The 16,846-nt window shown below is 41.4% G+C and overlaps 1 protein-coding gene across 20 annotated transcripts in view; it reads right to left on the reverse strand.

Moving 5' to 3' along the window:
* Positions 1 to 16,846, reverse strand: part of MAGI1 (membrane associated guanylate kinase, WW and PDZ domain containing 1) — a 284,497-nt gene that overhangs the window by 2,734 nt on the left and 264,917 nt on the right. For 8 of the 20 annotated variants that reach the window (XM_015875205.2, XM_015875206.2, XM_015875201.2 and 5 more), the window contains 7 exons: positions 15,249 to 15,542; positions 11,589 to 11,792; positions 6,088 to 6,178; positions 5,903 to 5,966; positions 4,939 to 5,085; positions 3,771 to 3,909; positions 1 to 116 (listed from right to left, as the gene is read on the reverse strand). The exon at positions 1 to 116 is cut by the window's left edge and continues 2,734 nt beyond it. In XM_015875205.2, coding sequence (XP_015730691.1) covers positions 1 to 116; positions 3,771 to 3,909; positions 4,939 to 5,085; positions 5,903 to 5,966; positions 6,088 to 6,178; positions 11,589 to 11,792; positions 15,249 to 15,542 — 1,055 coding nt within the window. Of the gene's footprint in view, positions 117 to 1,607; positions 1,697 to 3,770; positions 3,910 to 4,938; positions 5,086 to 5,902; positions 5,967 to 6,087; positions 6,179 to 11,588; positions 11,793 to 15,248; positions 15,543 to 16,846 lie in introns of all 20 variants that reach the window. The other 12 variants (XM_015875216.2, XM_015875218.2, XM_015875217.2 and 9 more) reach the window with 7 other exon arrangements.

A 16,846-nucleotide genomic window follows, 5' to 3' on the forward strand; every position in this document is an offset into this window, starting at 1 on the left:
GTCTGGTGGATAACTGGACTCCAATGATGGGTGCTGCCGTCGGTCAGATGGTGGGGGTTTCATTTCCGGTACATTTTGTGAACCTGTGGCGGGACTGTTCCTGTCACTGCTGGGGTCTGAAAGAAAATAACAGCAGAGCGTTTGGTACCGCAGCCTTCCGCAGCGCCGTGACACCACTTAGCACTCTTCAGACTTCATTAGTGACAAAAACAAACAACTGTTAAAGCAGTCAGCGAGGGCTAACCAAAGCTTTTGTTAATTTAACTGCGAATAACGAGAGTTACAGGTTAGTACTGGTGCTGCTCTGTTCTTAGCCGTGTTTTGGTCCAGGCCGATAGCATCGTTATACTCTTCTTGTCATGGGGCATTTTACATTTCCCCCATCCACTTATGCTACTTTCTCTCCAGTGGGGATAAAAAAAAAGGTACTTTGGGTTGTGGGAATGTTTTTGTAATAGTTTCCAATAAAGAGGGGCCTAAGGGCATAATTTTTTTTTCTTTTAAACCTTTTGAAAGCATTGCCTACCCGTTGTGGAAGGCCTTGTTTCAAAAAGTGCAGAAAACAGAACTGATCGTTATGTTCTGACCTTGGCAAAGAACATTTTGAAGGTGTGAGAATTAGACTGGTAATTGTACAATTTCCATTTTAAGACATTACTTAATCTCACTTAATTCCACCACATTACGAGAAGTCCTAGGGTAGATTTTGGTTTTGCCACAATGATTCGACAGATGATGACAGAAGGTATGGTTTTTTTGTATCAAAGCAATGGAAAAGTATTATAATATGTAGAATGGCTTTGATTAACACCTAATCTCCAGCTCATTATTTTCATGTAAAATCCAGCTGAGCTACCTCTGTAACCCAAACTGCAAAGCTGAATAAAACCCCAGAACCGAGCCCGCAGACCTGCCCTCTAGCTTAGCCTCAGTCATTCACGTCATTTGGAATGATGCTTATGAATGATTCATTACAGATGTGGCAATCATTAAGGTAGCCATGCTGACTTAATGTGGGTGCTGCTTTTACTTGTTATTGTATTTTATTTCCTTTTGTAAGCAATTTCTGCGGGGCAGCTTCCTTCAGCCCACGCTGACCTTGAGGTGGGCTGTCCCAATGGCAATGACCAAAACACTTCACAGACATGTAAGGGGACAGATTTTTTTCCCCCTAATTTTCTCCCTTTTGTCTTCCCCCCCCATGCCAAACGCTAGACATACTGCTTGCTCCTGCCACCACAGTGTCTCCCACCTGGTGACATCTCCATTCCTTAGCCTGGGAGGGTCGGTGTGGGCATGTACCATTACGTTGGTGATTTCCAAGTGAAACCCATATTGTGATTCACATGTGTGTATTTTTGCTCATTAGCTTTCCCAGGCAGGACCATACCTCTTTTCCACAGCTGTAAGCATGTGGCTTGCAGCAACCTGGCTATCACACATGGTACAAGCGAGGCTTAAAGGTGTTCAGTGGTGTACTTACAATTCAGGGGACGCAGGGTGCTCGGAATGAATTGCTGTACATATAAAATATAGCGAAGCGGAAAGCAATGTGAGGGAATTAGGCCACAGCACAAAAACACCTAGTATTGATTTTAGCTACAAACCGTAGTTTGATTATGGCCCATAAGGTAGAAGCAAGACTCCCCGAGCTTGTCATTTCTCATACATGCAGCGATATTAGGAGGTATCATCGCTGAGGAAGGAAGAGCCCAGCACCAAGAAAAGTAAGAGAAAGAGAAAGAGAAAAGTAGAAAATTTAGATTCCCCATATTAAAGGTGAAAGAAAGAAAAATGTTCATATTTTATCTTAGAATAAAGAAAGTTTATTTTTCCAGTCAGATTGTCTAGGCTTCACCCAAATATAAGGCTGCAAAGACAGCGGTTGTTATTATTGTGACATAAAGAGACATCTAAGAGGTGATTCGATAACCCAGACAACGAGAGCATCCATTCTAAAAGACAGCTGGAACAGTGACACAGAATGTCATAGAAAAAACATTAACAATCAAACAACAACAAAAAATAAAGTCCACCAGAGACCACAACATTAAAAATAAGTACAAAACTCATTACAAAAATATACAGCCTCATAGAGAAGCACGTTCCAATCAAGTCAGAAAAATATTGGAACTTAACATTATTAGAGGAACCATTTGTGACTGCAGCAAACAGAACAAAGAGAGAAAGGAGTCCCAAACATTACAAGGATATTCTTTACAGTAAGTAGTGCAGCCCCTGTATCCTTGCGTGGAGAATGAACGTTTAGTGGTTTAGCATTAGCCAAAAGAAAACTGGTGTTGGATTTTCATCCTCAGTGCAACAGACATATGCTTTGAGATGTGAAGCACTTAATTTACAGGGTATTGATGCAGTCTAGCATATGATACAGTACTGTACATCCAAAGGAGTATAGGAAAAGACAAAAGTAGAAAGAACATTACAGAATTTCAGTGCCATCATTGAACCTTCTGGTGTGCTATTTATATTACAGAAGTATAAACCCACAACTTCCCTTTTGTATTGTTAAATACTTCACTTGTTGGTTGGTCGTACTCTGAATAGGTCATTTTAAGTTAAGTTAAGTAGTGAACAGAGTAAGCAGAAACTCTCAAACCTTGTACAGTAAATGAAAAGAAAACCTATTTCATAAGTTGTGAAGAATGATTTTGGTTTTGTTACTAGAACATGGAGCGAATGATAAACACAGATCTTACTGACACAGAAATAACCCAAATAAGGGGGGAAAAATGTAAAGGACATCCCTTCAATCATCAGTTTCTATAGAAACCTCAAAGACCTTTGGTTGGGAGTAGCCCTCCAACGAGGGCACAATATATGACAATTATCTCAAATAAATAAGACATAATTGTAATATTAAGTAGTGTGCTATGTTAAGCCACCCAGCAATCCAACCTCCGGGGGAAGAAAAGGAATTCTAATGCAATTCTTAGTAAGAAACAAGGGCTGAACGTTCCCCCACCACAGAGATGAGAGCACCTTTTCATGACCTCCACGCCTTTTCAGACCTTATGAATTAACAAGTTGAAACCAGCAGACTGTTTAAAGGGGGAGAAAAGGGCTCAGGAGGCCAAATCAATATATATTTTGCAGTAAAGCTTTTTTTTTTTTTCCTCTTTTTTTCTTTTTTTTTTTTCCTTAAATAACTTTATAAATATTTACATAAATATTAAGGGAAGGCAAAAAATCCCATAAGCCATCTTGGCATTCATGTCTATGAATACAGACAGGAACTAAGAGAAAATCCTAACCAAAAAATAAATAAATAATCACTGCTTCAGAACAACAACTCGAGATCCCAGTATTTTGCATTGATTAGAAGTAGAGACCTATTTGAACAACAATTCAGCTGCTGAGAAACAGTTTGGCACAGTTTCAGTGGACATTCCTTGTTTGGCTGGACAAGACAATAAGGTTTTGTTTTGTTTGTTTTTCTCTCTGATTCACCAAAATAAGTTAGTAGCTGCGTTGATGTATTGGATCTGTTCCTACTGTGGTTGGGTTTGTGTTGTTTGGTTTGTTTGTGTGGTGTTACTTGTGCTCGCTCCAAGTCCCATTGGGTAAGCAAAGCAAAGGATAATATTTAGAAAATTTGCAGCACAAGCGAGGCAATTAACCATATGTTGCAAAGGTTGGTAAGACACTGGTGAGAAAGGAAAATAAAAAAGAATTCCCGCTTCAGATCTTGAGACAAATCATTCATGGAGTGATGCCAGGGAAGAAAGGAATGTTTTCATAGTTTGACCCACCATATTCTGGGACAGAGCCATCTCCTCGTTTCAGAAAGAGGCGGACCCTGCGGCCACCATTTTTAATCAGTTCGATGGCCCGAGCATGCTTCATGTTCTTGGTAGTTTCCCCATTGATCTCTAGGATTTCATCACCAATCTGTAAAAGTAATAAAACAGAAGAGCCTATGTGAGTACTGTCTATGTAAGATAGGTCTATGTGAGAACTGTTCTTTTTTTTTTTTTTTTTTTTTTTTTTTTTTTGACTATTTTCAAGGTTTTCATCAAACAGTTTACTTGTTTTATAACAAAATGTTCAAGTAGTTTTTTCAGGTCTGTTTCTCACTTAGATATAAATACCTGCTATGAACCAGCAAATCCCCTCTTGTAAGTATAAGCATTTATCAGGATAGAACATCAGGGCTTGGAAGAACTTGTCAAAGCATTGACTTCCACAGGGCAGTGATGATTTATTTTCATCAGTAAAATTTTAGGACTTATAAATCTAGCTCTAGCAAAAGAATTTTGAAAATGCCCTTCATCTAATTTGTCTGGAGGAGACAAACATACTTTGAAGTTACTACACGTTCTCTACCAGAGGAGCAAGGAAAACATAAAACTTGGTAATTTCTTTTTTGTAGGCATTTTGTAACTATGCCTATGCAACAATGTTTGTATTTAGATGATATGCAAAACAAACAGATAATACTAATTAAAACCACACCACAATCTTTCAACTCAATACTCAATATATATGGATGGTCCCTCACTGCTCTACCCCCAGTAGAGACGAGGATCAGGTAAAACAACCTAATTTTCGACACATCTCCAGCTTTAATGGAGTTCGCAAAGATTGTGACTTACATTTTCACTGCTTTCCATATCTTTCTTAGTTTCAAGTTATTAGAGGTATTTATGTATTAGAATTTGGAAATATGGGTTGCAACAAGGATGTGGTTAAAGTTTTCCAATGCATACACACTTTTGGAGATTGTAGATACAATGCTTTTCTATACAGAATGCCTGAAGCCACTGACAGCAGTAAGCAGGTACAACTGCACTTTCCAGTTAACATTTAATTCTCCCATTAACTATTAGCTATTCACTGCAGAAGGTGTGTCTGCAGGGGACAGGCAGGCAAGTCAGCTCATTGCAAAGCAGCACACTTTTAAAGTCTGTTTGTGCATACCCTCATCTTCCCACATCTCTCAGCCGGCCCATCCTCAGCTAGCCGCAGCACGTAAAGATCCATATTATACTCCCGGCCACCTCTCAGGCTGAAGCCAAACCCTTTGGCTCCTCTTTCCAGCTCAACAGTGTAAAAATCCTGGTCCTGCTGGAGTGAAGACAACATATGTGCAATTGAACAGAAAGTTAAATGCATCTCTAGTTCTCATTTTGAAATTATTCAGCCAATGAGCGTTATCATTTCTGTCACTCGTCATTAAAAACAGAATCAGTTGAGTTTTCACACACAGACGAGGATTTCCTTTGCAAAGGGCAGTGAAGACAACCCTGCTCCCAGAGCTAGGCTCTAATTAGCTGGTAAATGGGATGAGTCTACAACACAGCGCTGTCTTCTCTGTTTTGTTACCACCCCTTCTATTCTTTTGTCAGGTCAGAAGTACGTGCATTGTTTTTCTGTACAGCACAATGCTATTGGCATAGGGATGTTTTGAAGTCCCTGATGGAAGAGGTTACTTCTGGGATGGCCAGTGGCAAGGAAAGATAACAGTGGAATAATCTCTTTAATAAGGCATGTTCTGTGAAACCTGGAGCACTTCAGCAACAGCTCATTATTAAGTTTTGCTCTTTTCTATTCCCCAATTTTATCATTTGTACACAGTGGTGCTTTGTAGAGAGCCCTCTTAAAACATATACTTCCATAAACAAACCCATCAATCACTACTGCCATAAAAACGTTTCACTTTTTCTTAAAGTCTTAAGTGAGAACGCTTTGGAAATGTTTGCCAGCTGAAACAAAAGCAACACATAGTAAGAAACTAATCAGCAAATCCCTCTTTCTCCAGCAAACAGACTGAGGGAGAACAGCCTCCCAGTATTGATTTTCAAGGGAAACATTTGAACAGAGCCCTTAAGCAGACTGGAAGCAACAGTCTGGTAAACAAAGCAATTAGAAAAGCATTCCTTACCTGTGCTGCTTGGGGTGGTTTGAAATCAAACTGGGATTCTTGCTTTGGTTTTGTGTTGTTCCTGCTGCAGTGCATGAGAGACAAAGGGAGAGAGGAAAAAGACAGCTCATGGGATGTGAAGATGATCAAGAAGTAACCAAACAGAGAGCAGGACATCACGCTCCCCTCAAGGAAAACAATCTGACCTGGTCTCCTGTGGTATTTGCTGAGGAGTATGTGTGGTTGTAATTGTAGCAATTTTTTCTGCATTGGTCAATAAAGTAGCATTGGAGGATTCTGCAAAACAAATTTGTTTTTCATTATGGAGGAACACCATTGGTTGCTCATTGCAAAGAAGTTTTGCAAAGTCATTTCACTGGAAAGCATCAGAATGTTGGCTTCAGAGAATCTGAAACTAGTTTAAATTTCCTATATCTCAAAATTAACAGGACAAAGACTAAGATATGTCATAGTAATTATGTATACAAAACCATACAGAACCTCTATTGCAGGGAAATACTGGCCTTTGTTTGTGCTGTATCTTATAGAATTACAGAATGCTTTTGGTTGGAGAAGATGTTAAAGCCCACCTAGTTCTGACCCCCCATGTGTGCAGGGACACCCTGCACTCAATCATGATGCCCACAGCTCTATCCTCAAGGGTCTGCTTTTTCTGGTATCTTATCATCAGATGTGCAAAATCATTTTCTAATCTGTTTTTCTCCTCTGTAAGATAAAATACTTCTAAGAGCTCCTAACCAGCTAAGAAACATCGTCACATCACTGCTGTTGTTGTAGACTATGCTCCTGATGATCTGTCAAGGCTTTAGTGAAAACATCAGAGTAAGCTCCATCGTTGAATCACTTTGCTTGAAAAGAATGAGTGTACCAGAAGTTACCACAGCCACCCATCACAGATAGCATTAAGCAGAGAGTAAAATACTTGTATATATTTATATTATATATATAGTATATTTATATCATAAATAAATATTTTTTTTCTGCCAATGAAGCCTTTTCAGCAAGCAAATGCATCGCTACCATCACCAATCTAAAGGGAATCCTAAAGCCACTCAATTGGAAATAAAATAAAAGGCAATCTGGATTGGAGATCTCTGATTGTCAGACATGCTCAGAACAAAGGCTGAGTTCTGTAGAAAGGGTTGAAGAAAGTTTTGTCTGTTATATAATGACATGAATGCCGATATTTAAAGTCTCCAAATATGGAAGGTTGGCTGGATTAATTTTATAGTAGCAATAACTATTCCATGTATTATAAGCTTATCAGTACTTCCTCCACCACAAACTGCAATCTTCAGTGGAATTGAGATATGGCTTTTATCTAATACCTCACAAGGTGATATCGAATGTGACTAAACCCCCAAATTACTGAACTGTGTCTTTGAAATACAACACACTGCTGTCTGAGCTCTCAAAGCTGCACGCAGGGACACAGAACTGCCTGCATCAGACACATCAACTGTATGGGTACCGCTTACAAAACGGCTCACCAAGAGAACACAGAGAAGGGGATTAACTTCAGAACTCAATCTACACTGCAGTGAAGGACTCTCAGTCCAGCATCAGTTTGCACAAAAGCTGTATTTCTCCACGCAAAGCAAGAGGCGCTTCTGAGAGGTTTCCTCACTCCTGTTTCAGAGAACAGGGAAGGGAGTTGCTGTAGACATGACTCAGAAGGGACCATTTTGCTGTCCCTCATGGTGCAGCCTGGCAAAATCTTGCTATTTTGGAGCTTTATCATAGGCTTCAAAAAAAGATACAACAGGGTAAACTTAGAACTCCTTTCAAACTCTCTAAAATGAAGGTAATGCAAATGCCATTAGTCAAATTTTAGCAACTTAGATTTGAAGGACAGATCATATGCATATCAAACTCAATGCACGTTCCATAAAATGAATCAATCCTGAACTGAAATTAGTACTGACGGTTTCAAACTTTGAACCATTTTGGGGTGCCTGCGGGCCAGCAAATCCTGAAAACATCCTCCTGGTCACACAGGAGTTTGAATTCAGGAAGAGTCCCTGGCCCACACATACCCAAAGTGCTGAATGACCTCAGACAATGATGGACATTGGGATTGGGAAACCATGGTCAATAGAAACATCCACACATTGGGCAGGGCATTCCCAGTCCAACTCACAACTCCTCTGTGGAACAGTTCTGCACACAGGACATCCACCCCCACCACATACCTATACACACTGTGTCTAGAAGAGGAAACAACTGATAACAGAATAATGATCAGTATTTTTGAAGAGCGGAATCTAAGTTAAATGAAGAATCACTGGCGACAAAGACATATTTTGTTTTTTTACTGAATTTCTGCAGTTCCAGTGCCTCCTATAAAAGTCACCAGCAGACAACAGCAACAAAAACTGGGTGGAAATAGCTGACGATCCAGCATAAAACTACAATATCTTCTGTCCTACCCTTGCTTACCTCATAAGCTCTTGGCACCCAGTAATTAACTTCAATTACTATGAGAAAAGCTCCCATTATTAAACAGAGTCCAGCTACAATAAGAATTTGAAGAAATGGGAGTTTTCTTTGCCTAGTTAAAGGAAAAATGGCAGTCATGTGTGTACTTGGTCCTGGGAACCTATTTTAATTCATAAATTTATTTCAGTCATGGAGAAACCTAGAAGAGCTGAAGGTGTTTCCTTTTCACCAGTCCATGTTAAGAGAAACTCAGGAAAAGGGAAAGAAGAAAAAACAAGAACCATTTGAACAGATGAGTTCAATGAGAGCACAGCTTCTTTGCCTGCAGCACTGTGCCCAAGTCAACGTGCCCACGCCCTTAGCATATGGAGTGCTAACATCTTCCAGACCAGAGCTGGCCTGCATCCAGTGTCTCAGAGAGCAAGAGGCTCTGCATGGCTTGTGTGAGAAGCCTCCGTGTCCCTATTAAACCCTTGGATTCTAAAAAAGAATTCCTTGTATTTTGTAAAGTTTCTCTGATGCTTGAATCTGTCTCCAACACCAGAAGGTCCCAAAACATGCTTAAGTGCATTGTATTCACTCAGAACAAAACCTCTGGAATCCTCCACAAATATTTAGAGATGGGATGAAGACAGGCTTCAAAGGAAAAGCAACATTCCTACCCTTTAGTAGTTGACTAAGTATACCGAGTTGAGCAACAACACATCTTTGGTACAGATGTATCTTCACACCAACTGTTCTGTGCCTGTTTTTGGCCCACCCTAACCCACGAGGCAGGTTTTGTGCATCATTTTTGCTGATGTTTTAGACACAGGTTCAGGACACATGCCAGCCACCATGCAAAATTGGAACAGAACACAAATACAGGAAAACCTATCTCTATCATAATTAAAACAGCACATTCCAAACCCTACGTAATTTCACTGTTTTCCTTCCCCTGTTCTGCCATAGAATACCCAGCCACCAATTTAAGATCGGCATTTTTTAGCTAATCATCCCCTTGTGTCATGCTAAACCACTGCAATATCACCGCAAATATACTCCTGTGGTGGTCCATTACAGTGAGCTGGTGCAAGACTATGGTGCAGCAAAAACCTTTTGGTGGTTTTAATAATGTTAGAAAAGATTAGCAATGTGAGTTTATGGTGAGTTTTGTGATGAGTTTTAGTTTCACCCTTATTTGAGATGCACAGCTTCCAATTTACTTTTATCTTTCCCCAACAAAGTATACACTGCTAAAATGCTTAGACTTGCCAAAAAGCACCCTAAAGTCATAAGGCAACAAAAAGAAAACAACACTGAGACTGATTCCTTAAATTTCATGGGTTTTGAGCAAACCTCTCACCATGTTCCCGAGTGGTTGGCCTTACTGGCTTCTGGAAATTAAAAGCAGACAGAGCTGGCAATCTGACTTTGAGTTCCCAGGGCACAGCAAACAAAGAGGCTCAAAGCATGCATTGCTGAGAGAGAAAAGAGTTGGCTCCTTCTCTAAATTATAGCTCTCCTTCTCTAGGAATGCTTGATGTCAGTCACAGCTGCAGAGGTCTCTTCAAACATAAGCAATTTAGCAAGGTATTCTGTACACTCATTTGCATGAACAAGGCTGGCTGAGTGCTCGCACTGTTCCTCTTAAAAAATCCAAATGGGTCATAAGTTGTTCATTTCAAAAATTCAATTTCCTTGACTTTGATGAGATATCAAAATAAAGGTAATGAACAATTCTTCCCCTGGTTTACCTTCTCAAACCGGCACACACAGGCCAGCTCAGCCACTAGCCTGATTCACAGCCATTTTGTTATTCATGAATACTCATTTAACTGGAAGTAGAAAAGGACCACATACCATTTAACCTGGTAGCTGCTAGACAGTAGGAAAATAAAGCCTTCATGCAAAACAGATCACACTAAATAGAAATGATTTATAAGCAGATCACTTATGGTCCTGGCCAGCTTTTGCCCCATAACCAAAAACAGCACCATAGTTTTGTATGGGGTAACTAAAACCATGTTTCAGATTACTACAGGAAATCACATCATTTAACTTCTTCATTCCGCATTATGGACTCTGATTCAATCCACAGCTTCCCTCTGCTTCCTTGAAAGCATTAAGTGCAGTAGTGCTGCTCCATGTACACAGAGTAAAAGCAAATTGTTTCCTGTCAGGCTGCAGAATGAAAAGGTCTCCTTCCAGTAGTTTTCATTGTGAGGGGGATATCTTCACTTCAGTTACAGCTTTTCAGCCTTTCTTTCAAACTTAATTGCGCTTTCCCTACGTTTAACTGAATGCAAGGAATGTACTGTACAGAAATGCTCATTATTTCTGTGTCTGAGCCAGCAAATCCTATACAATCCACAGACTCAGCTTAAACAAAAAAGGGCAATGTGAAAAAATCTCTGAGTTCTCCCTGTGAGCCTATCCATTGCAGAGCAGGACAAAGAACAAACAAAATTCTTGCCATTCCAGCTACGCTAAATATCTGCTGTACCTGTACCTGTCTGCTCCATCCCTATTTGCATCACAGCTAAGGATTCATTTCATGAAAATGATACATAACACAGATCTTTACTTTTACTGAACAGTTCAATGAGCAGAAATTAGCACCAAGTGTCAGCATGTTATCAGAGATCCTGCACGTTCCGTCTCATCAGAAGCAATGAGATCCTTCCTGTCCAGGGGAACTCCTTATCAGTAGTAAAGCATCTCCAGAGCCACTGCCATTAATAAAGGCATTTCCAAATGCACTGAGATCACTTCAAAGAGCAACTTACACAGAATAAGAACAAATCTTCTTTCCAAACAGCTTAAAACATGACAAAGTGTTTATCCCTTTCTGTGATCTCTTTAGAGGCTGTGGAAAGCTTCAGGGATCCCACATACTGAGTTACTGAGTGTGCAGCAGTTCTCAAATATTCTAAAGCTGTACCATTAACCTAAGAATTGAACCAGACAGTACCAAGATATGCATCAAATCTGGAGATCGTTTTAAGGAGATACTTGGAGAAACACAATGGAAGGGAATATAGTAACTTTTAAATAGAGAATCACTTCAGCCCTGTTGAGAAAACAGCATTCCTATGGAACAAAAATCAGCTGTCTAATACAGCTATGGAACACTCACAACCCCTGAGCTCCAATTCCCCAAGCAGGAGACAAAATCTTTACAATTCTGCAGCTCTGACAGATGAGAAAAGCCCAGGAACAAAGCAACAAAAGGGTCAGAAAAGACAGCAGGGAACAGATACTTTACCATCTCCTGGAATGATGCGCAGAGTAACGGTGTTTCCCGCTTCCTTAATGAGGTTGACGATGTCTGAATGCGACTTGTTGGTGATGGAGCACCCATTGACGGCCAAGATGCGATCGCCTACTTTCAGCTTGCCACAGCGGTCTGCGGGACTCCCTTCAATTATCCGACCTATTTTGTGAGGCATGGCCACACATGCATTTCCCGCTTTTGTATTGGTTTGGGGGTTGTTTTTTTGTTTGTTTGTTTGTTTTTTGTTTGGTTTGGTTTTAATTGTTTACATATGTGGGAATATGGTGAAGGGGAAAAGGAGAAAAAGGGTTGAAAAGGGAAAGAGAAGGTTAAGGGTTAATTAATTAATGCATCAAGCAAAAGTTATTATAGGATAGCTTTGCTGCCAGTGTTCAAAACATTGGCAATCAACTAGTATGAGTGTACAACACTTCTTTTACAAAAAGGTGCCCGTTAATCCCTCAAATCTCCCTCCCCCTTGATTTCTGTGAGCTTTTAGGGACTACAACTGCATTTAGCAGCCCCAGAGAAATCCAAATCCTGATTTTATTTTTGTACCAAAAAACTGAAACCGTGTGGTGAAAACACAACCTTCCTCCTCCAGGATTACATCGGTGTCAGCCTCTCGAGTCTCTCTCTAAATCAACTGCTGTTCAAGCTTCTGCCAATGTTTTGTTCTTTCTCCATTTAGAAAGATTAAATCCTTCTAGCCCTGGGAGGGAGTGTGGCTCCCTTTCCACCACGAAGTCTCAATCTATCAGCACTGGATGGGGAAGCAACACAGAACAGTTTCTTCCACTGCAACAAAGGTACTACCAGGGAAGGCACAGGACCACTACAGATGGGCCAAGACTGACAAAGGTAACTCATTTGGTGCAGGCACCCCCCTCAGCCCCTGTTGACTCTTCCCCTTCTACAGTCCAAGAAAGCACAGGGATGGGAATAAGGACATTCTGATGTAAATACCTCTAAAACCAAAGGCAGAACCATGGAGATGTCTGATACACTGAGCGAGAGCACTTTGGAATGAATGTGTTTTGGAAACAAAACTCCCCTCCTGTTCCACACAACTGCCTGGCCCCAGAGACACAGTCATCCTCAGAATCAGATTTGGGACACAGAAGATACAAAACTTAACTCAGATAAAACCACTAGGCTTCCATCTGGCTTCCCTATGTGGGCATGAAGCCCTTGGGCATGCAGTGCATGTTGAAAAGGATGAAGTATGCAGAGTGGTCAACCAATGCTTCACAAATACATGTGGAAGTGATGTCTTTTTTTCTTCATACCATGGACTCAAGAGATGATGGGAGATTCTCATCCTTCATGTTTTTAGAACTATGTTTCTGGTTAAGAAACATTAGAAAATGAGATCAAATACACCCAGAAAAAGCCGGAAAAGAATGGAATGCAACTACAGATATCAAACTCATTGCTACGTGATACATTCACCCTCAAGATGCACTTTCTCATCTGTGCTGTTATCTTTGATTAGTAGTTTTAGAGATAAACACTGCTGCATGCATGAAATACCAGAAATACCATGAAGAAAAGGAACACGAAGTGAGAGAACAAGGTTGGAAAGGTGTCATGAAAACTAGCAGAAAGCATTAATGTTAGTTGCAAATGGTGGGGGACTTCCTGTTATTGTTTTATTGTGATGTTAGAAAGTTTCCCCTTCTGGCAATATAAAACCCGGTTCAAAGGCTCTGTTAAAGGCACCTGAAATGAGTTCCTGAAGTAAGGAATGAGCTCCCTCTCAACCCAGCCCCTTGGACACTGATGGCCCAGCCCACACCAAAGTGACCAAGGTGAGTTTTAGAACCAGTTTGGCCCATCTCTACATACTACTCATGAAAGGAAAAACTACAAAGCAAGTACAGAGCAAGCACCACACAGGAGAGGGAACACATCTCATGCAGAGTATTGGGAAAAAGCTGAATACACTTGAAAAAAATTAAAGGAAAAATAGACACAGATCAACAGATCTCCATGTGGAGTCCCTGCACAGAAAACTTCCAGTTAGAGAGTATCTTGGGCTAAAGCAAACACAACTCTTAACAGTCTCACATTAAGGTTTCTCTGCATTAAATAGTTAGAGCATGGATTTCATACAGCAAGAGTTACTACTGCATGTTTGCAAATGCTTTCAGAAGATAAAAGCTCTCTCTCTGGTTTAGACTGAGTCCAGTTTAATCAATATTGCATTACACTGTTGTGTTCAGGCACCAAAATATCCACTCTGGAAGAGTAGTTTCCAGCAATGATGACAGCACAAAGGCAGCCTAGCAGCTGAGAACTGACAAAGCTCACTAGATGAAGTCTACACTGGACATTTCACCCTTGTGACCTCTGCTGCTCTGACTGCCCAGAACCTGCATGCCCCAGGAATATTCAAGCTTCACAGGGAGACTGCAGCGTATTTTGTCTACAAAACACAGCCCTGCTCTGAGACATAGTGGGAATATAGCCAGAGCACTTGTTCTGTACTTCGGTTCCCCTCCATCAACAACACACGTCACAGACCAACAGGAAGAGAACAGTTTTTTCCCCTATGAAGTCAAAGTGGATGCTGCCTGTTGGACACTATGGGAAGGGAAGTAAGGAGAATTTCAGAATGATTTCCCCCTTGCAGTGACATTTTTGCTCTAAAGGAGGCTTCCCTGTGCACACCTGCAAAGCCAGCTTATTACTGCTTTGCCATCATTTGTTGGGCAAACAGAATCACACCTCTCTTGCACCAACACCTGACAACAAGTATAGAATCATGTCATAGAATCACAAAATGGCTTAGGTTGGAAGGGACCTTAAAGATAATCTTTAGTTATAATCTCTGACATGAGCTAGTTGCCCCCCACCAGCTCAGGTTGACTATGGCCTCATCTATGGCCTATCTGGAATGGCCTCGACCCAAGGGCAACACCTTGCTCTTGGCCTTGTTAAACTTCATTAGTGCCTGTTTGACAAGTGCTTGTCTAGCAGAAGAGAGCGGTCAGACCAAAACGCAGCCACCCTTGTGAGGGCAGAATACCACGGGTGATGCTGCATGAGCATTGTATCCCCTGACTCTGAAGAAAAGGGTTCGGGAGGAGACAAAGTGGAATGGGTAAAAAAAAAAAAAATCAATCATGTCTTTTTCTTAAAATAAGAATTCTCAATTTTATGTCTCACAAGCAAGGACTATTAATTAAAAATTCCCAGCTATCAGCATGCTCATTCTGTAATGAGGATCAGAATAATCCCTGACTGCCAAAAAAGAAGTTAATCAGTTGAGGCATTACTGCTGTTAGCAATGGCTCAATTCCACCATCAGAAGACATATTTCCTTCCACCTGCTTCCTTTCTGCATCAGAAAACAGCTCCTTTGAGGGGATCCCTGGCTGCTCTTCCGAGTGTGAACCCCAGGAAGGGGTCCAGCCCACACAGGGAATGGCCACGGGTGGCATTTCTCATTCTGCTTTATGTGACTCAGTAATGAACAAAACCCAAGAGACAAACACCTTCTAAGTCTCAGCCTCTAATTAAACTATTAATTACACAAATTAGGGCAAGTTCATGACTTTCAATTAAACATCCCCACTTGCCTCCTTGAGCTGCAGCACTACAACCTGCGTCTCTCTCGAGGCGCGATGCCAAACCCCCAAGACTTACCGAACGTCGTCCCTGCCTCTGGTCTGCTCACCGACGAGACGATGACAAAGCCAAAGCCCTCGTTCTCACCACGGCGGATTTCCACATCATAGGGCTGGACCACGGCACTGACCACACCGCTGCCACCTCCGCCACCACTGCCGATGCCGCTGGTGCTGCCGCTGCCCGAGCTGACAGTGTTGAGGGAGTTCTGGCTGCCCTGCGGTGTTCGCTTCTCCTCTGTCAGCGAGGCCGGCTGGTTGCTGCTGTGATGGGAAGAGGCTGGGGATGGGACTTCATTTTCTGCCTTGGGGACTGGGGAAGGAAAAAAAACAAGAGGGTCTGAGCAAGCTGTTGCTGTTCAGTGCTTGACAAGCACTGCGAGCTGAGAAAGAATTAAAAAAGGACAGCACCTGCTTTACTCTATCAGTCACAGCCAGAACAACTAGGGGTTCTGTCCTTCATCTCCTTTCCCTAGCACTAGCTTTACTAAATGGCAGCACTGACCACATGCCCTCATCCATTCCTGTGTATGGCCATGCAGCCAAAGCCTTCCACTGCCATAACCAGAGCAATTCAGTGCACTGCTGCACCAATGGATGCTCTGTGCCATTTCAGCTTGGATTACATTAAGTAAGTCAAAGCTGTCCCTTTGGGTACCATATCCCCACTTCAGTTACATATGCCATGGAACTGCAGAATCACAGAGTGATTAAGGTTGGAAAGACCACTAAGATCAGCCTGTCCAACCATCAACACATGCATGACCATTCCAGATCACGTTTCTCAGTATCACATCTACTCGTTACTTGCAACACCTCCAGGGATGGTGTGTCCACTCCTTCCCTGGACAGCCCATTCCAGTATATTACCACTCTTTCTGACAAAAAATTTTTCCTAACATCCAACCTAAACCTTTCCTGGTGCAACACACAGCCATTCCCTCTTGTTCTATCACCGTTAGCTGGAATAAGAAACAGACCCCACCACCCCACAATCTCCTTTCAGGCAGTTACAGAGAGTGATAAGGTACCCCCTGAGCCTCCTCCAGACTGAACCATCTCAGTTCCCTCAGCTGCTCCCCAAAAGACTTGTACTCCAAGCCCTTTAACAGTGCTGTAGCCTTTCTATGTTCACAGGCCATGGGGATACAGCATCAGAACAAACATGTATCACCCAACACCTATTTTTTTTAGCTCAGTGTTATCAGTTGGGCACAACTGATTGTTTTTAATTAACATGATCTTGATTACAAATTACCACACTATAACAAAATAATTTGTGAACTAAGCTTTTCTGGATGGAAGAACAAGCAATTTTCATCTGTACAGTCTGGCACAGTCGGGGGGAACCTTTAAACATTATTAACATTAATATTAACAAGTATTTAACAGCAAGTGAAGTTGATATTAGTTTAAAATCTAATTGGCTACCACAAGGCTTGAAGAAATCTCTTAGTCCACACTCTACTGAAGCCTGGGCCAGCTATACTTACTGTCAGTCTTGACAGATGTTTGCCTAATCTGCTGTTAAATATCTCCCCGGGCAATCTATTGGTTGTAATATCTAACTTAAATCTTCCCTGCTGCAACATAAGGCTATTATTTCTAGTTTTATCT

The sequence above is a fragment of the Coturnix japonica genome, chromosome 12 (genome assembly GCF_001577835.2).
Source record: "Coturnix japonica isolate 7356 chromosome 12, Coturnix japonica 2.1, whole genome shotgun sequence".
Classification (NCBI taxonomy): Eukaryota; Metazoa; Chordata; class Aves; order Galliformes; family Phasianidae; genus Coturnix; species Coturnix japonica.